Source organism: Marmota marmota, unplaced genomic scaffold (assembly GCF_001458135.2).
Source record: "Marmota marmota marmota unplaced genomic scaffold, marMar, whole genome shotgun sequence".
Classification (NCBI taxonomy): Eukaryota; Metazoa; Chordata; class Mammalia; order Rodentia; family Sciuridae; genus Marmota; species Marmota marmota.
In genome coordinates this window covers 11,270,822-11,293,848 of record NW_025999913.1, presented here as the reverse complement: position 1 = coordinate 11,293,848, position 23,027 = coordinate 11,270,822, and the positions used below count along the sequence as shown (strand labels likewise).

The 23,027-nt window shown below is 56.7% G+C and overlaps 1 protein-coding gene across 1 annotated transcript in view; it reads right to left on the bottom strand.

Moving 5' to 3' along the window:
• Positions 1-108: 108 nt before the first annotated feature.
• Jarid2 (jumonji and AT-rich interaction domain containing 2) overlaps positions 109-23,027 on the bottom strand; it is a 229,215-nt gene continuing 206,296 nt past the window's right edge. Inside the window, exons 7-18 of the mRNA XM_015494046.2 lie at positions 22,706-23,027; positions 19,114-19,616; positions 15,918-16,010; positions 13,183-13,301; positions 13,023-13,093; positions 12,262-12,376; positions 10,573-10,678; positions 9,568-9,750; positions 8,992-9,122; positions 7,953-8,136; positions 5,753-5,860; positions 109-2,024 (exon numbers count right to left, since the gene is read on the bottom strand). The exon at positions 22,706-23,027 is cut by the window's right edge and continues 471 nt beyond it. Of these exons, the coding sequence (XP_015349532.2) occupies positions 1,842-2,024; positions 5,753-5,860; positions 7,953-8,136; positions 8,992-9,122; positions 9,568-9,750; positions 10,573-10,678; positions 12,262-12,376; positions 13,023-13,093; positions 13,183-13,301; positions 15,918-16,010; positions 19,114-19,616; positions 22,706-23,027 (2,118 nt within the window). The 3' untranslated portion in view covers positions 109-1,841. The remainder of the gene's footprint in view (positions 2,025-5,752; positions 5,861-7,952; positions 8,137-8,991; positions 9,123-9,567; positions 9,751-10,572; positions 10,679-12,261; positions 12,377-13,022; positions 13,094-13,182; positions 13,302-15,917; positions 16,011-19,113; positions 19,617-22,705) is intronic.

Here is a 23,027-nt window from a genome sequence, read left to right as displayed (position 1 = left end):
GGAGATCAGGGAGCAACAAGACTCCCTTCCTGAGGGCAGATCAGCCTTTGCCCGTTGACCAGAAGAGAGAGAGCCCATTCCATTCACTCATCTTCCACAAGACAAATGTCCAAAAAACTTTGTTTTTATTATTAAACCTTGTAGTACAAACCTGAAAAGTAAACAAACTGGCAATAAACCACATGAAGTCTTCCCTCAAGGGAGGGGTGCAGAGCAGCGCTAATAAATTAAATGTCAAACTGTAAGCCATAGGCAGAAGTTTACTGTCAAAAAGAGGGAAAAGTACACAGCAAGGCCATAAAAACCGGACAACCACATTGGAAAACACTTGACTGTTTATGTAATTGTTAAATATTCCAAAACAGTTCAGTCTTCTGCAACAACAACCAACAAAGTGGATCCTAGGACGTTCCTGGCAGTCGCCACTGGCAAGCTCAGTGCAATATGGGCAGCTACGGGACTGATGGATCCAATTATGAAACAAAGAACAGCTTGTGAAAACAGTTTCCCTTTTTATTCCACACATACTGTACACACAACCGGAGAAGGGCAACAGCTACTCCATTATTATTTTTTTGTTGTTGTTCAGTGATGTAAGCAGCACTTATAAATGTTACAAGAAAAACCCTGTAAGCATCCAATCCAACCGATGAAGAAACTGAAATGTAAGGCTTTTCTTCATCTTGTCTTCTCACCCCTCCCCGCCCCCCAAGAAAAGGCTCAAGTATTTAAAACAATTTACAGGCATATGTACAAAAGGGATGGGATTCTTTTTTTTTTTCTTTTTGTTACAACATGGACAGAAAAAATAGACAAGATGAGCGCAAATGCATTTTCACATTCAAAAAGAACTGCAGACCTCCTAGTGGCTCTAAATGTGATAAACAAATTTAAAAAAAAGATTAATGCTGACTTGTGAAGGTGTGACAAGAAGCAGCGAGATGAAGATGGAATGTCAGATTGCACGTCGATGGCACGGAAGCACCTGCGGCTCCCGTCGCTTTTCCTTTTTTTCCTTAAGGATGCTATTGAAGGGTTTTTTGATAAAGTAGCCAACAGCACCAAAAAATAACAAAGGATTTCCTAATGAAATCAGGCACAGGTCTCCCTCAGTGACCCTCCAAGGCAGGCAGTCTTTGTCTTCGTCCTCTCTTCCTCATACGGATGCATAGTGATGTGCTGGTAACGAAAACCTAGTCGCTCGACCTCCACATTTCGCCTCTGGTTAGGAAACAACCAACGTCCGCCTCCAGCTGCCATAACCGCCCAACAGAACAAAACGGGGCTCTCCGGTTTACAAATTACAAACTCATCTTGCACATGACAGAAGAAAAGACAGCCAAAGTAAAGCCATTTCTTTTCAAGTTTTTTTTTTGTGTGTTTGTGTGTGTGTGTGTGTGTGTGTGTGTGTGTCCTATCCCTTTTCCAATCTAAAAAAACCTGCTCACATGACTGATGGTTTTAAAATTTGTTCTCCAAACTTCACCCTCTTCAAAAATGGGTTAAAAAGCCTTTTTCCCCCAACATTAAAAAAAAAAAAAAAACAAACAAGAAGGGCTTTTTTCAGCCACAGGGGCGATACAAATTAATACAGCCCCTCAAGGGTTTTTAAAACAGTGAATATACGGCAGTTTCAAAAATCTGACTGCAGTGTCTAGGTATTCTAAGTACAAAAAAAAGTTCAACAGTTTAATGCTAAAACAAAATTAGTTCTCTAAAACCAGAAGAAAATCTTCTTTAGAGCTAGTGCAAAGACAGCTTGTATCCTACAGCAAGTACTCCAAACTAGAATATAATAATTACAAAAAAATATATATAAATTGACCATGGTGTTGGCATCTTCATGACGAGCTCGAAGCACTTTTGGATGAACCGGAGGACGCCAGCCGGGAAGGCGGCACGTCCACGGTCGCTCTCTTGCGGGGGCCTCTTTTTGGTGTGGGTTTACTGAGACAGTTCTCGATGGTGCCATTTTTACCGGATACTTTGCCACAGATCTGATTGACCAGACTGATGATCTGCTCCTGTGGGGGTGGAAAGCAAGACAGTTAATGCAGCAGGCAAGGGCACCAAGGTCCACTCGTGTCGAGCTGAGAGAACAGCAGCTCATCACCAAGGGTTTCTGAGTGTGGGGAAGCTCAGGGCCCCAACAGGATTTTGAGGTGCAGTGCGCCTGAGAAAGAGTGGACAACATGCAGGAGACGTGGCCCCAGGGGGCCTTCCTTACCAGGCTGGACCCACCTGGCTGTACCCCTAATAAATGTCTTGGGAAGACAGCATAAAAATAGGCTGAAAGAACAAGTCCCATAACTGCATACAGGAAGTATGTAATTATTTCCTAAGAATGGCATTCAGATCTGTGTTCACACAACCGTCTGCAAATTGATTCACCATGCAGACGGCACTGCTGGCCATGGGGCTGACCTTTTCCTGATGCCATCAGGTGGAGGAGTCATGTCATCCTACCTAGCTGACCCCCAACTCTGATTACCAGGTCACTACCCCCCACCCTGCCAGCAGCAGAACTTAGGATTTGTGGCCAAGTTCTGCAGTGTTGCTCTGACACTACAAGTTATTTAACTTGGTCTCACAAATAAATGCAACTGCTATTTACATATACATGTCTCCACTGCGCTGTAGGGGACACAGCAAACACCAGCATCCTTGTACTCCCCCAAGAAACACTGACCATGGGCACGATTCACCCTATAACCATCTCCATTTAAAAAACTCAGGAAGGAGGCACAAATGTACATTTCTCAACATCTCTCAGGGCAGTGCTGGCCTACAACCATGTGGTCCCAGGCAGGGGAGGAGGCCAGCCTGGTAAAAGGGTCCACAGCCAGCCACAAGGGCTGCTCTCTGGAGAGCCCTAAGCAAGGGCCGGCCCACGTGTTTGTACACACAGCTGCCATGGCCATGTACAAAGTCCTAGGTGGACAGCAGCTTTCTGCCGAGCAGTTGCTTCATTTGAAGCTTGGAAACAGCCCAAGTGCCCTCCACCAGGCTGGAAGTCCAGGCACACAGTGGCCAGAGGACCCAGGAAGCTCAGCACTAACCCCCAAGAGCTGCCCAGTTCTTGAGGTGAGAACCAGGTGCTGCAGGACTCTTGAAAGGGTGCAAGGGCCGAGAGCTGCTGTACCTCGCAGGGAATAGAAGGGGAGACTATCCCCAGTCAGTGGCTTCAACGGGAACGACTTATCTGTAGGGTACACAGGGATCAAAGATGAACTTGTGCTGGTCCTTCAAGCTAGAGATGCCCCAATTAAAACACCTCAACTTGAGAGACCAGTGTGAGAGGTTTTCCGAGCTCCATCCAATGGCTGCACCTGGGCTTGTCACATGGGCCTCTCCTCCCTTGGCAAGGGCAGGGGCAAAGCCCTGACTGCCACCCCTGCATGCATTTTGCAGGTGTTAGGTACAACAAGGGCTGGTGGAGCAGAGTTTTTACTCATCTCCATGAGAGCTGCCAGACGCAGTCCTCCTCAGAGACCAGGGTTTATTTTTAACCACTTTTGACGTGTGCTGTCACTGTGAAGCAGTCACCGCCTTCACGGAACATGCAAACAGACCTAAGCCTGGTTCTCCAATCTTAGGACTCAGCCAAATGCTCACAAGTCTGACCTGCAACTGAGCCTGGCCAGAGGACTCCGTCCAGAACAGGCGTGAGCAAGCGCTTCCACGGGGCTGGTAATGGGGTAGAAGTGGGGGTGCGCTGCGTAGTAACATCAGGGGTGCAGCAGGATAGGGTGCCAGGGGGCAAGTGCACCGCCATGGGCACCATCCACTGGAAGGCAGTGCCTGGAGGAGGAGGAAGGGCACTGGACAGGCTAGGTGAGGGCAAGGGACACACTCCATGCTCCAGAGGGAACTGCTGGCAGAGCTGACCCAACATCACTGGGCTGGGCCTCGGCCATCCTGCCAGCTCCCAGACTGTGAAGACCACCAGCAAGCCCAGGAAGGACTTGAGAAAGGTCACAGCTCGTATGACTGGGAGCTTCAGGAAAGAGGATGCGCCGCCGTGTGAAGAACAGAAACGAGAGAGAGAACCAAGTGCAGACCCCCGCTGGGGCGCAGAACCAGCCCCGCTGAGGCCTGGTGGAGAGCCCAGGAGACAAACGCTCCCAAGTCGGAGGGGACTACCCCACGGAAGGCAGAGGAGTCCCAGCAGGCACACGATGTCCTAGAAGCCGGGTTCCAAATCTATTCGAGGCCTCTGGGGCAGTGTTGCTGCCAGCTGTTGGAGCTAGTGGACAAGGACTCTAGAGCCTGCACACACCTGGTGCATGTCAACCCGTAAGGCTGCTGTAGAGATGGGGGGAGGGGCGTTTCATGCAAACACCCCGAAACAGCCACCAGAGTCCCCAGTGCAGGCAATGGTGACCTCTATGCACAGTTCACTCCTTGCCCCAGGAGCTAGATTAGCGCAAATGCCCACCAGGCAGCCTGGGAGCACATGTTCCCTTTGCTACTGTGTCACTGACACGGGCCATGGGCCTCACAGGTTGAAGAGTTGCGGAGGGACAGAAAGCCATTCATTTCTACGTCCCAGACACTCGAGCCAAGATAGTCTTACAGGTGGCACTGTCACTCATAGTTCATCCCACCCAGGAGGTGTGGGGGAAGAAGGCCCTGACCACCCTGCAAAAAGCACCGGCTCTGGGCACCTGTGGCTGGGCTGCTCCTATGGGGCATGTCGCAGACCACCAGGCGGCAGCACAGTTGTCCCCGTTTCTTCAGCAATGCGGCCAGATGATGTGGATCCACTCAACACTGCACCGAACCCTCTTCCAGAAACCAAGGCCAGGAGTGCCACCAGGCGCTGCACACCACTGAGACAGCCAGATCCCAAAAGGAGCAGGCTAGCTCCCTAGGTGTGGACAGAGAGCTTGCCAGCGCCACTCCTGACCTCAGGGACAGTGCCATCCTCTGTAGATACTGCGGGATGTCCCACCCAGGAGGGTGGCTACTGGCATCTAGCGGGGAGGAGTCAGGAATACCAAACATCCCATGGATGGCACAGGCCATTTTGAAAGATCAGTAGTGCTGCTATAGAGCAGCCAGACAGGTGACAAGGAGGACCCGGCCTGAGCTGAACTCTGTACTGCACAGTCCAGAGGAGAAGGCTGCGCAGGTTCAAGTCCTGGCAGGAAAGCTCCCTGAGCAGAAGGCACTTAGTGCTGCCCAAGACTGACTGCCTGGTGCTGGTACAGCCAAGGCTGGACAGCCCATAAGGGACACCAGGCCCTCCCCGTGTTGCTGCACCTCCTCCCTATATAGAGGGTGCTGCTACTGTGTCTTTGGGTTGTCACAGCAGAGGGACAGACGCACCACCAGGCCACTCCTGCACACTGCCCAGAGATACTCCCACCCACCAGGTCAGAATGTGCTCAGGTCCCAAATCTACTAAGTAAAGAAAAGACTGGAATCCACCAAAGGCAGGAGGAAGAAAAGCAGGAAAGGCCAGGAGTGTGGAGGTGCACAGGTTTCCACAGCTTTGACCCCCGTTTCTCAGGCCAGACTGGGGTAGGGACACACTGAGCACAGCCGAAGCAGCTACCTCTTCAGCCTTGGGATGAGGGGGTCATGTCCCAGTATGTGGGGCTCTGGTAGCCAGGACCCAGCAGGGTGGCAGCACCTGCGCTCAGCTCTGGCTGGCTCTTCACAACACAGGGCAGTGGGGCCCTCAAGCTGTGACAACAGCACAGAGAGCTCCTAGTGTCTGGGCCACCGCCTGCAAGGAGGGACTGACCTCATCGTAGCGATACATCAGCTTTAGGCCGCGGCAGGACTTCTGTTTCTCCACGTGGCGCAGGGCACACTCCAGGCAGAACACCACGTTTTCGTTCTCTTGTACCACCTGTTGGGGAAGCAACAGAGCAGAGGGCTGGGGACTCCAGGGCAGGGCTGGGCACAGCCTGGGGGAGCCACCAGGGACTAGGAGCGGGTGCACACAGCAGAGCAGCCTGTCCTGCCACCTACTGACCAAACCAGGAGGATAGGGGACTTTCAAACATGGACAGGGATTAAGAAACCCAAAAAACTGACAGCCTAGAACAGGGTCTCCATAAAGTGGATGAAGGAGCTGGACGTCAAGGAGCCCTTGACCCCCAGAGACCCCCACTGCAGTCCCGTGAGCGCCTGGTCAGCGGCCTAGCCGAGACGAGATGAAACGGCCACGCTTGCTCACGGCGCTTGAGTTCAGAGGGCGTGTGCTCTTCCCTCCAGAGTCCCTGGGGCGGATACAGAGGGAGCTAAGTGACGGGGGCGAGGGTTGGCGGAGGCGGTGGGACCCATCCAGGGGGTTCTCGCAGGAAAGGCAGTTTCAGAAGCGGCTCAGTCAATCCAGCTGGGGCACAAGTTTTCCTCTGCTCCCACTAGGGGACCCAGGGCTCCAACCAGACCCAGAAACCCTCCCTTTGGGGCTCATGGCCTCCACGACCCAGGCCTGTTCGAGGAGCAGCTGGGGAAAACCTGAAGCTTTTGGATCCAAGTGTTTTGCAGCACACAACAGGGAATAAGGCACCAGGGCCAGGAAATGACTTCCCCGTGGCAGTGCCACCTCCAAAAGACACTGAGGTCTAAGGATATGAGTGTGAAGTATAGAAAACGAGCACACACCCCCGCCCTGGTGACCAAACCATGAAAATTATAAATGAAACCCCAACCTACTCCTGGGAGGTCACATAACATCTAAGGACTGCCAGGTGACAGGTCTGAGAACAAAACTTTGGCACCTGGAAAATGGGCCTGCACAGCTGTGGTCACCGAGATGAGCGCGTCCACACAGCGCTCACCACCCACCCAGGAGGGGCTGCTCATTATTCCCTCCTAACAGCACAGTTCTGCACAGGACATGCGCAAAGCCCAGCAGACAGGGATCATCACACAAAACGGGATGCCTGGTGGCTGTGGGCTGGACTCGCCCGGACCCCACCAGGATCATGCCCCAAGGCCCAGCATCCCCACACGCCTGCACCTGGAGGTAGGGCCTGGAGCACAGGTAAAATGGGGCGTCAGAGAGGCCCTGACTGGTGTCCTTGTGAGATGGTCGAGGACAGGACAAGTCACAGCAAGGGGAATGGAGATGAGCTGTGGGGATGCAGCATGAAAGCTGCTCCACGAGCCTTGGAGAGGCTGCAGGAGACGCCCACCCACACCTTGGTCTTGAACTTCCGGCCTCCAGAACTGTGGTGGGAGCCGCCCGTCTACAAGGCAGCATGAGCTGAGGGCCCCTCACCTCTCTTAAAAAATTTCTGAACCTTGCAAGTGTTCCAAAGAGCATCTGACTTGGCTGGGCAGGGCTGGGCGGCCCTGTCCTCTGCAGGCAGTGGACATGGTGGAGCAAGCAGAACCTGCCACCCCGGCGGAGATATGGTTACTGTGTTCAGTGTGGGGGGGGGGAGGGGCTGCTGCCAGCATGTGAGGTGCAGGGCACACACTTGGCGGAGCTGGTCTGTGCCAAGGAAGGGACAGATCAGCCCATGTAGCAGGGAGGCTAGGACAGGGCCATTAGGGGACTGTGCACCAGACTAGGGCCCCAGCTGGGCACATCCAGGCCAGAGCTGTGCTGAGGCCACTGTCCATTCCTCAGGGATTTCCAAGCCCAAATCTGGCCTGAATAGGGGGCGAGTTGGGGAGTAGCAACAATACGTTCATTCTTAAGTCTGAAGCTGGGTCAGCAGGTGGCCATGAGGACACTGTCCCCAACAGCACTGTGGAAATGGACCAGAAAGAGAAAGGAACTGGTCAAGGCCACACTCAGGGAAGGCCGCAGAGGGCCGTGGCAGCGCGTGGAGCCCGAGCTTCCCAGGGAGAAATGACAACTCATCCAGACGGACGCAGAGCTCCCCGGAGCTAAGAGAGGTCACACGGTGAACCAAGCTGAACCCGAGGACAGAGATGGCAGACTACACCTCCATCCGAGGCACCAGTAGACCTGGACCACTCACCATGGACAGGTAGCACAGGTGCTGGCAGACCTGACACCTCCTCTCCGACGTCTCCAGCTGCAGCCACTTTCGAGGCTTTTTCTTCCCGTCCGCCACCGCGCTGCCGCCATCGTGACTGCCATAGCGTGCGGAGGAGTGGAGGCCGGCCTCAAAGAGCTGCCTGCGCTGCCGCAGCTCCGTGTCCCTGCCCAGACAACAAGGGGCAGTCAGCAGCAGCTAGCCATCAGAGGGGACACCCTCGCCAGGCCCACACGTGCAGTCAGGAGTCCCGCAAACCTGCCTTTCTCTTTAGCCAAAAGGCCAGAAGTTAACCTGGGGTTCAGACATGGCACACAGCGAAGCCCGCCGTCCAGCTACAGAGGGCTCTTGCTACACGCTGAGCAGGCCAGACATGTGTCAGGCAAGCTACCCACCATTGGTAGCCAAGAGTTGACCACCCAAGTGGAAATCCATGTGCTGCCCACCAGCAATGTGGGGACCTCCCACCCCTCCGTGCAGAGGGAGGGAGTGTGGGGCTAGAGGGCAGGAGAAGGGGTTAGCAGAAGACAGGCAGAGCCATCACACTGCCCTGGCACTGCCCTGGCCTGCCACAGCATTCAGCAGACCTCTGGCAGCCATGGTGGGGTGCAGGCTGGGCTGGGGCAGGGTGGCCAGCACTCCCCATGTGCACCAGGTGCTAGTGCTCACCAGTTGCCCAGGAAGCCACACACATAACACAGGCGGTTTGGCAAGAAGTGAGAGGTGGGCAGGTTGTTCACCATACCACTCAAACTATAGCGTGCAGAGCCAGGCGCTGACACCCACGGCAAACAGGTACCAGGATCGAGGGTCCAGAGCCTAGCATGCATTCATTCCTCCAAGGAGGATCAACCCCTTGGGCCACGCGCTTTGCATCAACTGTCAGGAGACTGACAACCAGCATCATGCACGAAGACAAAAGGGGAGACTGTAGCAAACAGGCTGTTCCCCAACATCTCTGCCCATTTGGCGCTGCGGCCACTCAGGCCTCTGCATGGGGTCTTGGTCAGATCTGTGGTACCTGAGCTCATCCAAAAGGGCCGAGATGGTACTGAGAGTTGGACCGTTCTCCTTTTTCGCTTCCGCTTGTGCAATCTGGTAGAGCAACTTCTCCATGGAGAATGGCTTGGCTATATGGCGACGCTTCATTTCCTGAAGAGAAGAGCAGCTGCTAAGGTTCCTGGGGAGGCAGAGGCCACCTCAGTTTCCAAACTGCTAACCGCACTGGAGCTAAATCTATTAAACTTGAGGAGTTTTCCTTACCAGGAGAAGGGCACCAGAAAGAAGTCCCAGCACCTTGCTGCCAGCCCCAAGGCTGGGACACTCCAGCACCAGCAGGGACTGTCAACACACTCAATTTAAGTGTGCTCCCTAGGCATACCTCTGTGGTCCCCCAGTACTGGAGGGGTCAGCCAGTGACAGACAGGGAAACTCTTTATGATACGAAGCCCAACAACACATCTCTCCCAGAAAACCCTTCCAACTATTTCTTAAGACCCGCTCCGTCCTCACTCATCTGCAGGGAGAGCGCCTGTGGAGGAGGTATCCCCGGGGCACGGCGATAGCAGCGGGGCTGGGCGGTGGGGGACCTGCTTACCTTGGCCGTCTCAAAGCCCATACTTGTCCACTGGGTGGTAGCAAAGTGCACGGTTTCTGAGACGCTGTAGCCACAGCACACCTTGGACACAAAGGACCCCGGGAAGCAGACGACGAACTGGCCGCTCTGCTGCACTGTCCTGTGCACCTTGATGCCCTCCCTGCACAGCACCTCCGGGGAGATCTGGGAAGATGAGGCCAGGTGAGGGATGAGGCCAGGTGAGGCACAAGGGAGCCCCTCCATCAGCAGCCTCCCAGCCCAACTGCCCACAGACCCCAGGGTCCTCGCCTATCTGCCCAGCAGGCCTGCTGAGAACACCTGGCGTTAGGACCTCAAGGCCAGCTCTCAAGGAGATCAGATCACTTTTCCCCTTAAAAAACACAGACAATTCTTTAAAAAGTCCTAAACGGTCACAGGTCGAGGACGGACAGCAGGCTCCCACAGGCAGAGGCCACCAGCACAGAGCTGCCCGTCAGCCACAAACCCTTCTGGAGCCTTCCTGCCCACTGGCCAATGCAGGAGGCTGCTGCTCCCTCCTCCGATGGGTGGGACCAGCACAGACAGGAGGCCAGAGAAGCCCCTCAGCCAACTGATCAGAACACAGCTCAGGACAACATGGGCTTGGGGGACTCAACAGCCCCGAGACCTTCTGAAAACCGAAGAAGAACCCTTGCACTCATTTCTGTCCAGAGCCAGGCTCCTCCAAGTCACAGCTGTGGGATGGCAGGAGAACCAGAGCGCCAACCCAAACCTCTCAAATCAGGGTCCCCCCCACCAAGGACACACCAACCTGCAGGCAAACGAACACGTCAGAAAGAGGCTCAGAGGCCGCGGAGCCCGGGACCTGGCGCCCATGCCCCAGATGCAAAGCCTTCCTTCAGGTTGGCTTTCGTGCCAGAGGAAGGCAAGCAGCAAGGAGGACAGGGCGGCTTCATAAACAGCTCCAGGGTCCCCTTGTATATCTGCCTGGGAGTCGGGGCCCTGCTGGGGAGGTGGCGGGCGTACCATGACGTTGCTTTCCAGCATCTGCAGCCCGGGGGTGCCGTTGGCCTGCAGCAGGGTGTGCACCACGTCCTCCAGCTTGTTCTCCTCCTCAGCAGGAATGCAATACCTGGGCGGGAGAGGCGGGCAGAACAGAAGCGGGGCTTGACCAGGACCTGTGGGCGCTGGCCACCCTGGGGGCGGGCCCAGCAGAAGCAGGACTCAACTGCCAGCAGCCGGCCCTGTCACCGCCAGCCTCCCGCCCACACCCTGGGCAACAGGGCTGCTTCCGCCCAGCACACAGCCAAACCGCAGCCGCACCCGGGGGCACAGCTCATCTTTTATAAAGATCTGAGCCACACTGTGAGCCAAAAGCCTCCAAAGCAAAACCAGATGTTCCAAACCCCTACAAATCAGAACCAGGCACTCCTGCACATCCACAGGCCTCTCCGGGCACAGAGAAGCAGCCGGCTCCTGCCCGGGCCGCTGCCAGCACCTGATGCCCTTGTGGAGAAGCCACCACAGGTTTAGGACCTGAGGCTCCAACAGCAGCACTGGGATTCCTGGGTGCCCTCTCAGAGCCACCCAGGAGGGACAGGGGCAGCCAGCAAGGAAAGGGTAAGGCAATGGGCAAAAGGGCATCATCAGAGGGGACAGGGTTTGGCAAGACCAAAGGCTGCCAGTGACATCATCGACCACTAGCGAGAGCAAGAGCAGGGATGGGGATAGTGGAGGACACCGCGGGCCACTCCCAACAGCTCCCTTGTCCCTGCCGTTCCTCACATCCACCTCCCACCAGCAGGGCTGGGCATAGCCTCTTGGGTGCCTGGGCCCCCACTTGGCCTTGAGGCCAAATCCAGGTTTCAGTTGCCGAGTTAAAAGTGACAGCTACATTTATGTATTTAACGTTTATATTACATCAAAGCCATCATATTCTGTTATTGGCTTTTGATTTAAATACACAAATCACACGTTGGGGGACTAAAACAAAACACCCCCCGAGTTCCCAATCACACCCCAGCCTCCCTCCATCAAGGTGAGTCCAGGGAGGAGACTCCAGAGCCCACGCAACCTCAGCGGCCACGAAAACCCTGCAGGGGACAGCGTCCTGCAGCCATCCACCGCGCTCCGCACCGCAGTGGGCCTGCTACGGGACACTGATCCACAACAGTCAACAGCGATCCATGCCAGCCAGCTCCGGGAAGACCACACTAGTTGTAGGGTTTGGTTTTATTTCACTAAGAACACCCTGCTAGAAATGCACGTGATGCCCGCAGTATACAGGGGAAGGCAGCTAACTAAGTGCCACTTTCTATCATGTCTCCATAAACAAAGAAACCGAAGAGCCCAGCCACAACTGGGACTGGCCACAGCTGAGCCAGGATCCAGGGGCCCAACGGAACACCACATGCCCACCCCACATGGCTCAACTGGTGCGGGACACAACCCAGAGGGATGGTCTGCTGTCTTCGCAGTCCCTGTGCACAGGGAGAGCCCAGCTCTGAACAGACCTGGAGACGGCCACTCCTGAGCAGCCCCACAGAGCAGGTTATTGAGGGGAAGTCGGTGCAGCCCTGCTGTTAGTCAAGTGTCTGTGATGCTACTCCTTGTCACCACGGGGAAATGACGCAGACACAACAGGCAGATGACAAGAGGCGGCAGTGGCCACTACATGTGAAATGCGAGGAGAAGGCCCACCCGCCCGCTACTCACCAGATGCAGTCAGCACCAGTGTGTAAGTAGTCAATGTAGGGAAGGTGGTTTTGGTCTCGAGACCAGCATGAGGTAGAAAAGACCATGCCAATGTTAAGCCAGGGAATAGTCACTCCTAGAAGAGAGGGACAGCACTGTGAGGGACAGCTCGAGGCCTCAGTCACAGACACGGAAACCCAAAACAAGAACTGGCTTCAAAACCTGAGGGACTCCACAAGAAGGTATCATTTGCTCTTTGTTGCTTTGAATCCAAGAATAAGGACAATGTTCCTAACAGTAAAGAACACCTTTGGGGCAGGATTGTGACTACAAGGATGACCACCGTCAATGAACCACCAGTTTGGGGCTGCAGCGTCCATCCTGAGATGGAGGTGCCAACCCCAAGCCCACGCGGCCCGAGCTCAGGAAGGCCTCAGCCATTGCCTCTGCCCAGGAAGAGGAGGGTGTGGGCTCCCTAAGTCGGCGCCTGGGCTTCCCTCCCCGGGGCCTCGACAGTACTCGGCTTTCACCCACCACTCCCAAGCCCAGAGGACACAGCCTGCTAGAGCCTGAAGGACCTTCGAGTGCACTTTCCCAGGCGCAGAGTGGCCCTGGGCTTCACGTGCTGCCCAAGTCTGTGTCCACATCTCCTCTTCGCCAGCTGTAATCTCACTCCTCCCTCTTCTAAGAGTCAGTTTTGGTGGATACACCCCACCCTTTAAGGGGCCCGGTCCCCACCAGGACTTCTCAGAGCGGGGTTCACGTGGTGGCCTCAGGCTTACCAGGCACAGCACCGAGGTGACGCAGGATGGACCCTGTGTTATTGGGGAGGACGGTGAGGTTCCATCCGTGCCTGCAGAAGGGAAGATGAAGAGTGTCACAGACAGGGCCAGGAGGGTGGTGTCTGGTCCCTGGAATGTGGACAAAGGACGCCACTGCTACCTTGAAAAGGGTTCTGATTTCCCCACTGGGAATCCGCTGCCGTGAGTGTTGGTGTCCACCTTGCCACAGTGCACAGCCACGTGGCAGTCCTTCTCTTCCACTAGCCTCCAGTACTCTTGCTGCAGGAAAGAGGAAAGAGCCAGTCAGCACCTTCGAGGGGCCGGCGTCCCGGAGCAGCACACACAGGACACTACTAGCCACGGAGGAGCCCGACAAACAGACACATGTCCCCAGGCCCGGCAGAGTGCCCCTACAGGAGGCCGAGCAGAAGGTGCCAGCTGATCACCCTGCTGACTGAAGCAGGGCCTCGGGGACAGGTGCCCTGGCACACGGGCTAGAGGGAAGAGCCAGGCGTATTCGTGCCACGGAACATCACCTGCCTCGAGAGAAACACTGACCCACGCCCCCGAGGACTCCGTCCCCCGCAGGAGGTCCCTAAGGCAGGGGAATTTAGAGACAAGGGGAGTGGCTGCCAGCACCAAGGGGGGAGCGGGCACTGTGCTCGGGGGCTCAGTCTTGGCCTTGGGGGGGGGGGGTACAATGGGCACTGGGGGAGGGACGGGCAGCATCCTGCGTGGACGTGAGGGCTCAGCACTAGGCTCGCACATGTTAGAGCAGCTGTGGTGTCACACGCTAAAAAGCCAGCATGAGGACGACGAAGCCCGCCACAAGCCTGCTCAGATGGAGCTCGGCAGCCCCCCAAGAATCAGCACCTTCCATGATGTGGGGCCAGCACCCTGCAGGCGGCACCCAGCTGTGAGCACCCAGGCCTCGGTGGGAGCCAGCTCGACCAGAGCTGGGGGCTGGGTGTGCACAGGACCCACACGTGGAGATCACCAAGGAACATGGCAGAGGATGGGCCAGGAGCGTCTCTGATCAGCCTCCTCCTGCTCCCCTCAGAGGCCCTTCTCGTCTGCTCTTTAGCACCCCAGAAGCTAAGCAGCTTCGTCCCTGTCTCCACAGACCCCACAGGCAGGAGCCTCGCTTAACTCGCCATCACATCCTAGATGCAGCTCCCAGGAGGAGAAGGACAGCGTGACTCCCACAAAGAGCCACCAGCTGGAGGGTCCATATTCACAAACCAGAAGGAGATCACCACCAAGGACTGGAGAAGCCCTGTACCCTGCCACCCAGGAGCTGAGACAGAGACACGCCTCTTACGGACATGCACAAAGATTTGGGAGAGAGGACGGTCGTTCCACATAAGCAGTGGCCGCCTCAGCTGCTGGCCGTGGGAAGGAGAAGGGCCTGGGTTTTTGTTAAGACACAAGGCACAAGAAGCTGCCAGCCTCAGGTTGAAATCTCAACTTTAGCAAATCTTTGCTGTGTTTAAAGATTTATGTAAAAGGGCTGGGGATGTGGCTCAAGCGGTAGCGCGCTCGCCTGGCATGCGTGCGGCCCGGGTTCGATCCTCAGCACCACATACAAACAAAGATGTTGTGTCCGCAATAACTAAAAAATATTTAAATATTCTCTCTTAAAAAAAAAAGATTTATGTAACCGCTGCAGCAAAACCCAGGCTCATGTTTGAAAACAAAAGAGGAAGTGGGCACACACAGAGCTGAGAGTCACCTGCAGCTTGAGGAGCCTCCTGCTGGGCCGCAGGAGGGTAGCAGCCAAGACCTCTTTCCAGCTCACCTGCTTAGCTCCCAAAGCCACGCTCGCCTCCCGACACTGCTACCAAGGAACGGCTCTGAGGGCCTCAAGGCTGAGAACCAGGACCAGGGAGACCCAGAGCCGACAGAGGCAGCAGGGGTCAGCAGCCAATGGCAAGAGCTGGAAAGCACTGAAAGCTGACAAAAGTGAACAGGGTCCCCAGTGAGGGCAGCAGGCTTGAGCTGCCACATGCTGTCCAGGGAGAGCAGTGGCAGCTCCACGTCCAGGACCGCAGGTCACCAGGTGCCAGAGTACACCCCCCTGCATGTTATTTATTTATTTATTCTTGAGACCCAAGGAACAGAACCTAGGGGTGCTTGGCCGCCGAGTCACATCCCAGCCTTTTCAGATTTTAAGACAAGGTCTCACTAAGTTGTGGGGTCTGGCCTTGAATTGTGATCCTCCTGTCTCAGCCTCCCAAGCAGCTGTACCCGGGATTTTAAAAGAGGTGGCAGCCATCGTTAAAGAGACAAGCAGCCTGTCACACACACACCAGTTGCGGCTGCAGTCCTCAGACCTGCCTGCTCCACAGCTGTGGATGCCCCAAACCAAGTGATAGGAGTAGGGTTTGCTTCCGTTTCCACATCAACTACGTTAGCAGCTGGAGTTCATGGGGACTCCAACTGTGCCTGGTCAAGGCAGGTGAACAGACCCCAGTTCTGTCCCATAGCGCTGCACACAAAACCGCCCCTAATTGGTCTGGACACAGAAGTGCCGTCTTTCCAACCTTGCAGTAACTCGAGGAGAGCTGGCAGAAGCCAAGGGAGGCCATCTGCCAACTCCATCACAGAGGAAGCCAGAGGGGCAAGCAGTACAGCCCCAGCTCCAAGGAAATCCGAGAGTGGCGAGGCAGCTGTGGGAGGGGCCTGCCGGACAGAGGCGAGGGAGGCTCAGAACCCTGCCCCCAAGCTGGACGACTCGCCACCTCTGAATCGGGGCGCAGTCAGGAGAGGCCTGCCCACCTCGGTCTTCACGACACCCTTTCTGGTGTCCGGGCACATTTCGATCAACTCCGTGCAATGCTTGGCGGCCCTGTGTACACTCGGCCTCTACCCAATACCGCGGGGGGTGCCACTCACCTCGATCTCGGCTGGTGCAGGCTCCTTGCTGAAACACATGTTCATGATATTTCTTGCCGTTCTATAAAAAGTTGTTAGAGAAACAGATCTTCCCTGAAACGAAAGGAAACACCAGAGAGAAGCTTAAAACACAAAGCCAAGCTCACCGCCAATCAGGCCACATGCCATGTGTCTCCCCTACAGCCCTGGGCCACTGTGTCCCGAGTTAATGGCCAGCAGAAACGACAAAAAAACTCCTCAGACCAGGCACTGAGTCCCCAGTGTCAAGAGATGGAGAAGGTGACCCCTCCACTGACCACCACGAGCAACAGCCGGGCCAGTTTCCACCAGAAACAAGCGCCAGCCCCAGAAGGTAGGAACAGCAGCAATCTGAAGACAGCACAAGCGACACTTCCTAAAGCATCTCACACTCTGGACACAAACCCCCAGGGACCCCATGTGAGGGGAGGACCAGTTAAGCTCACGGGCCTAATGCAGACACTGGCAGCAATGACCAGGCATCCCCGTGGAGAATGGCGACGATCCACACCACTCTGGCCACAGAAGCCACGTGCTGCCCTCTGCCAGAGGGCCCACTGGCCACACCCTCTTTGGCCCCACTCACTCCCTGAAAAACTCAAATCACTTCAATGAAGCGGCCACCGTGGAAACCTAGGAACGCGGCCTTTGCTCCTGCCTTGACCAGTGCCACCGAGGAGCCTTCTCAGACTCTGCCTTTCCGGTCTTGACAGCACGTTGATCGCTCATCCAGCACCTACTGTGTCCCAAGGGGAGTCTAACTGGGCTGCAAGAGTGGGGCACTACAGGCGGCTCTAGGAGGGAGGGGGCATGGCTTTCCTGGAAGCTGGTCGGGAAGCTTCCCCTTTGAGGTGACACGCCAGCACTCCTACAGAGTAAGAGCAAGACTCTAAACCAGACAGCTGCCCTTGGGCACCATCAAGGTGGTGGGAGGAAGGTTCTGGAATTTGGTTTTTCTGTCCTGCTGTGTGCAGGAAAGTCACCTCCCTGCAGAATGGAAATGTACCTACAAGCAGAGACCCAATTTTGCACTAAGTGCCTGGACTACAGTGAATGGAGGTGATGGGGACATAGGAGTGGGGTGTGCTGGCTAGTCACCACCCTGCATGGTCAGAGGCACGTATCCCTTGACCAGCTTCATTAATTTTTGCAATTAAGTCTAAAGACATCTTTGACAAAACATGTTTTTTTTAGAACAACAAAAACCCTTTCTTGGATCCAACATTTTTTGTGGAGGTGCTAGGGATTGACCCAGGGGCCCTTGATACATCCCTTCCCTTATTTATTTTATCGTGAAACAAAATCTCACTAAGTTGCTGGGGCTGGCTCAAAATTGCCATCCTCCTGCCTCAGCCTCCTGAGTAGCTGGGATACAGGCATGCGCTATGGTGCCTGGGAACTGAACACTCTCGCGGCACTGGTCTTTTGAAATAAACAGCAGCCAGCAGGGGAAAGAGGACGATTATTCAGAATCACAGGATTTGGTGAGTGGCTTTAGATGAGAATGGCTTCTCGGAGATTCAGGAAACACCCTAAATAAATTAGGCGGTCTCCAGGAGCAGCTTCTCCGGTCCAGGAACACACTTCGCAGCTCAGATGAAAGTGGCTGGCTACTGATGAGCAGGCTGCAGGTGGCAGCTCCCCAGGCCCCATGCCTGTGTCTCCAAGAGGCAGCAGAGGATGATGGGACGGAGAGTTAAACCAAACAGACAAAACCCTCTGCAGTTTGTCACAAAACCTTATAGGCACAGGCACCTCTTCCACGAGGAGAAGTGCAAGGCCTATAGGCCAGGAGCAAATGCAAAGCCCAGAGAAGGGCGGCCTGGCCCAGGGAAGGAGGTCCCAGACCTGGGCTCCAGCCAGGAGCTCCGTGTACCTACACAGTCCACGGGGAAACCCTGGAGCCGGAGCCTGCAGTGAGCCAGCCGTAAGCACCGAGGGTGGGCAGGCAGGGTAAGGACTACCCATCCCCCACGCAGCAGAAACCCACCAGCCCCAGCACCCCACCAAGACGCCACAGAGGGAAAGGCAGCGGGCCAAGAGCACTCCCTCCCGCGAATCCCCAACCAGCTCACAGGGCCAGGCTGGGCCAGGCCTCAACTCAGAGATCACACCTGGGCTCTGCCAGCTGGCCCTGAGGTGCCCTGCGGCTCCTGGAGGCTGAGGAGGGAGGCAGGTGGGCTGCCAAGAGGAGGTCATCACCTCCACTTGCTTCTTAGAGGAAGGATCGGCTTCTCTGAGAAAAGTCTGCCCCTCCCGGCCCTTCCACGCAGTTCCTAGCGAGACCTCTACGGAGGGCAGAGACCCGGCAATGCTGGGACGGGGCAGTGGGGCAGCAGGCTGTGGGAAACAGAAGGGAGGAGGCAGAAGAGAGTGCCAGGGGTCCTCAGTGAGGACGCTCGCCGGGCCCCTGGTGGAGAAGGGAGTGCAGACACAACACGCACACCACCACTGCATCCTGGCACGGGCACACACACACCTTCATGAAGGAAATGCAGAAGGTCCAGAGAGGTAAAGGTCACACACAGCACTGGCAAGGGGCAGAGCCAGAGCTGGCTGCTACTGGCCAGATGTCCAAGACTCGCATCATTGACCACCAGACACTCAACCTCCCTGGACAACTACAGGCTCTCTCTTCATTACAAATGCACCTTTCGAACCCCACAGCACTGGCCAGGGGCTGCATGTGCCTGCCCTCCCTCCGGAACTCGAGTTGGAGTGTAATTCCCACTGCAATGGTGTCAGGTGGTGGGACAACTCGGGCGAGTCTCTGCCCTTCTGCCAAGTTAGGATGCTACAAACCCACCCTCCTCAGATTGCTGACACCTTGAGCCTCCAGAAAAACACCCAGTCGCTCGCCATTCCTTCTGGACGTTGGTTTTTTTCTTTTTCTGTGTGTGTGGTGGCGCTGGGGACTTAACCCCTGAACCACATCCCCAGCCCTTTTTAAATTTTATTCTGAGACAGGGTCTCGCTAAGTTGCCCAGGCTGGCCTGGAACTTGTGGTCCCCTGCCTCAGTCCTTTTCGGAGGTATTCAAAGGACTAAGGATCGTCCCTGCATACAGCCAGCGCCCGCCGCCGTCCTGACTCGCCCGGGTAGGCCCACCCCCACATCTGCTCCGCGTGCTTGTGGAACACCTGGTGCCCACCAGCGCAGGAGGCGGGCAGGGGACCTACCTTATAGATGCACTTGTGGAAGTCGCTGAGGACGCCCTTGTCCTCCTCCTCCTCCTTGGCCGCCTCCCTTTCCTGAGCGAAGAGTCTCCGCCGGCCCGTCTTGAGCGGGGCCTGGCCCACCTCCTGGAGCTTGCTGCGGAAGCCGTTCCTGGGCGCCACGCCGTGGATGAGGCCGTTCTTGGGCTCGAAGCGGGGCAGCGGGTGGAACTTGTGGTGGTCGTTCTCCGTGTGGCCCTCCAGCGGCCCCTTGCGCTTCTCCAGGATCTCCTTCTCCATGAGCACCTCCTTCTCCAGCCTCCGGTGCTCCTCGGGGGACAGGGAGTCGTAGGAGAGCAGGTACTGGCAGTAGGCCTCCTGCAGCTTGGCCAGCCGGTCCTGGGCAGTCCTGGGGATGCGCAGCATGTCTGCGAGTTTGTTCCATTTTTTGAGGTCAGTCACTTGCTGCATGCCGCCCATCTCGTTAATCAGCCGGAAAAAGCAGGCCAGGTCGAGCTCGCAGCCTCCTGGGGCGGTGAGGGGGGAAGACGGGACAGTGGTAAGGAGGAGGAGGAGACAGGACAAGGCCTGCTGCATCACCTGGCCGTTCCTGAACACCTACTATGCGCTGGGGCTCTGCCAGGCTCCTGGGATGGAGCGGCAAAAGTGCCCCGAGAGGGGAGAGAGCCCGACCAGAGGCAGGGCCCAACCAGAACCACCAAAGCCAGAGGGAAGGGGCACCCCAAGGGGGAGGTGGGGGTGCAACATGAGGCAGTACTGAACAGGAAGAAGGGAAGGAGTGGGCTGGCCAGGCAAGTAAGTGAGGAGGAACATTCTAGAGCTCCACATCCCAGGCGTGGCATGAACTAGCGACAGCCAATCTCACGCACCAGCAGCAGAGCCCTAGTGAGGGTGGGCAGAGCTTCCTGGTGGCACCCAGGTCCAGAACAGCTCAGACAGGGGACTCACATACACACCAAGTCCTGACTCCCCTGCTGACACCCAGCCCCCCACTACAAGGCGATTTGGTTTCAATCTCACTGGATTTTCCAGGTTGAAAATGAGCACGTGCTTAGGAAAACACAGTTCGGACAGAGGAAAAAGCAGGCCAGGTCGAGGGTGGCCATCTCTGGATGACATGGGGTGTGTTTTCAGTGCTGCTCTTGACTGAAGCAAAGCCGTACAAGTGCACACAGAGCTCAGATATGAGGGAACACCCCCCCATGACTCCACTCAATGGGAGCAGCCGCTCCCGGTCAAAGGGGGAGCTTCCAAAATGACTCACAACCAGGTGCTGGGTGAGCAGAGCACATTAGAAACTCCTCGATCTTCGGAAGGTGGGGGTGCGTCCACATCAAAGACAGAGGAAAGCCCAGCAGCACAGGCTGGAGCAGACCGGGGGCCAGCTCACCACGCAAAGTGGAGCCTGGACCACTTTGCTCAGAGGGGACATGAAAACCAGACCCTGGGGAGGGAATTTCCCCCCCACTTGGTGGGATGGGAGTGGATTGTGCAGTGCAGAGGTTGGGGAAGGGCACACACCATCAGAGAAAATCGCCCCAGATTTGGACAGCAGGACCTGTGCTCTAAGGTTCCATGGCCCACTGAAGGTCTCACGAGGCCCAAGTCCCATGTGTGACTCAAGGCTAGTCTCTGTCTCAAAACCAGAGCGCTTCCCCCAAGGACCGGCCACACACTGCCTTCTGCTGTGCAGGTGAATGAGGAAACAAGTCCTGATGTGGCCCCCGTGGCTCAGCACACACGCGGGAGGAAGCAAGTCTCCACTTCCAGGCGTTTCTGCAGGCAGATTATAACCCAGCAGCAACACGAGGGCACACGCTACCTGTAGGAGCCCTTTGCAGAACCCATGCCTTCAGTCACAGGCTGCCTGCTCCCCTGAGCCAAGGCTCCCAGGGGCTGGGGTGCCCTGGGACCTGTGAAGGCATCAGGTCTCGGCTGCTGCTGGACATCGAGGCTCGCGCCTTGGGCCAGAGGCCTCCAAGGTCGCAGGCCAGGTCGGTGCTCCTCTGACAAAGTGTTTCACACTGTGGGGGCAGCCAAGAGCAGGAACGCACACCACGGCCACGCCCCTGCCTGGCTTCTGGTACCAGTGGAGTCACCGTCGAGGTCAAAAATGCTGAACAAAAGGCCTCTGGCAGCCTTGGCAGCATCCCCTTGCCTGTCAGCCCCACACAGAGGCAGGCCACCCACAGGGAGAGCACTCAACGCTCCCCTCCCAGCCGTCAGCTTGGGTCTGGGCAGCCCAAGCTCAGTCCCCAGGCCGAGCAGCTTCTAGGAGATGAGGCCTGGGGGAGGCCCCGGGACCCCGCCCCTTCCATGTGCACCTCCAGCTGCCTGATGTGGCAGCCTGTGTTCTGCCAGGCTCGCCTTGCCATGATGGCAGCTCCCCGGGCACAAAGCCAGCGGGCTGTGGGCTGAAACCTGGAACTCTGGGACAAAACAACTATTTCCTTCTTTTAAGTTGTCCATGTCAGAGGTTTAGTCACATAGGAGAAAGCTGACACGTTTGCAGGTCTGCTGCAGACAGGAGGGCTCCATGGTCATCGTGCTGTCTCTGGGTCACCAGGTGGCCCGAGTGCTCACAGAGCGCAGTCAACAGGCACAGGGCCACCCTCCAGATCCTGACACTGAACTCCTGCTGAGCTTCTTCCAGAGCTCAAAGGGAGACATGCAGCCCTACCCAGCTGTCCCTAAGGGCCTGCCCCTGCAGAAGCCTTGGCGAAGGAAGTCTACCCCCAAAACACGAGAGGGTCTGGAGGCTGTGGCAGAGTCCTGAGAGGCAATACCCAGCACCCACCCGAGAGCACCTGCTTTCACACATGCTCCCTACAGGATTCGCGGGGGCGAGCCCGTGTGCATCCCAGCCAGAGCCCTACCTGCTCTCAGAAGAAACGTAGACATGACCCTCTACCTGGGCTGGAAAAGGGCCCAGGTGGTCGTTAAAGAAAGTAATGAAGCTCAAGGGGAAAATGAGGAGCACAACGGAAAAACGGCCTGAGGCTGATGACGAGGTTGATCCTTGAAACCATCCAGACTTACGCTGGATCCAAACCCCTAAACCTCCGGTGCTCAGCACTAGGGGCTTCAAGGGGGAAGTCCTCCTGGTGGGACTACTCCAGTCAACTGCCTGGACACGGACAGACGGACGGACACACATACAGATACAGACACACACGACCATGGGAGGACACAGGGAAGGTGACACATGCAGGCCAAGGAGATGCCTCAGCAGAGGCTGCCCTGCCCACACCCTCATCTCAGCGGTCCACTGCAGGGAGCTATAACGAAACAAATTTCTGGCCTTTAAACCAAACAGCACCCTCACTGCTTCCCTGGGCCCTGCTCTGCCCAGGCAGGCCACAGTCCAGCAGGGGAGGCCTGCACGCCCAGCATGAGCCCCTGGTGCTCTAGGCCCAAATACCCACCTTCCTCCTGCTGCGGGCACCCAGGCTGGGAAAGGGGGAGAGCCCAGGCTCAGCAGGGGTGAGCCTGGGTGGTCCCAGGATGGGGGGGGGTGGCCGCAGGGGTGAGCCGGGGTGGCCGCAGGGTGAGCCCGGGCAGAGGGGAGAGGCACGGCGCGGGCCCCAGACCTCACCGATGAGCGGGAGCTCGTCCATGGTGATGCCCTGAGATCTGAGGTGCTTCTTGATGCAGGCCAGCCGCTGCACGTTGGGGCCCCAGCGCCGGCCCAGCTTGTGGATGTGCTGGATCTGCGTGACGAAGCGCATCTCGTCGTTGAGCTTGCACTCGGGCCGCCAGTCGGGCGGCGGGATCACCCTGCACATGCCGTACTTCTCCACCTGAGCGCGGACCGACTCGATGTAGATGAGCGGGTCGTGGAACTCCTTGGCCGAGGGCCTGAGCACGGGGATCTCGTCCATGGCCGCCCAGCCGGCCCTGGCGCCCTTCTCGGGCTT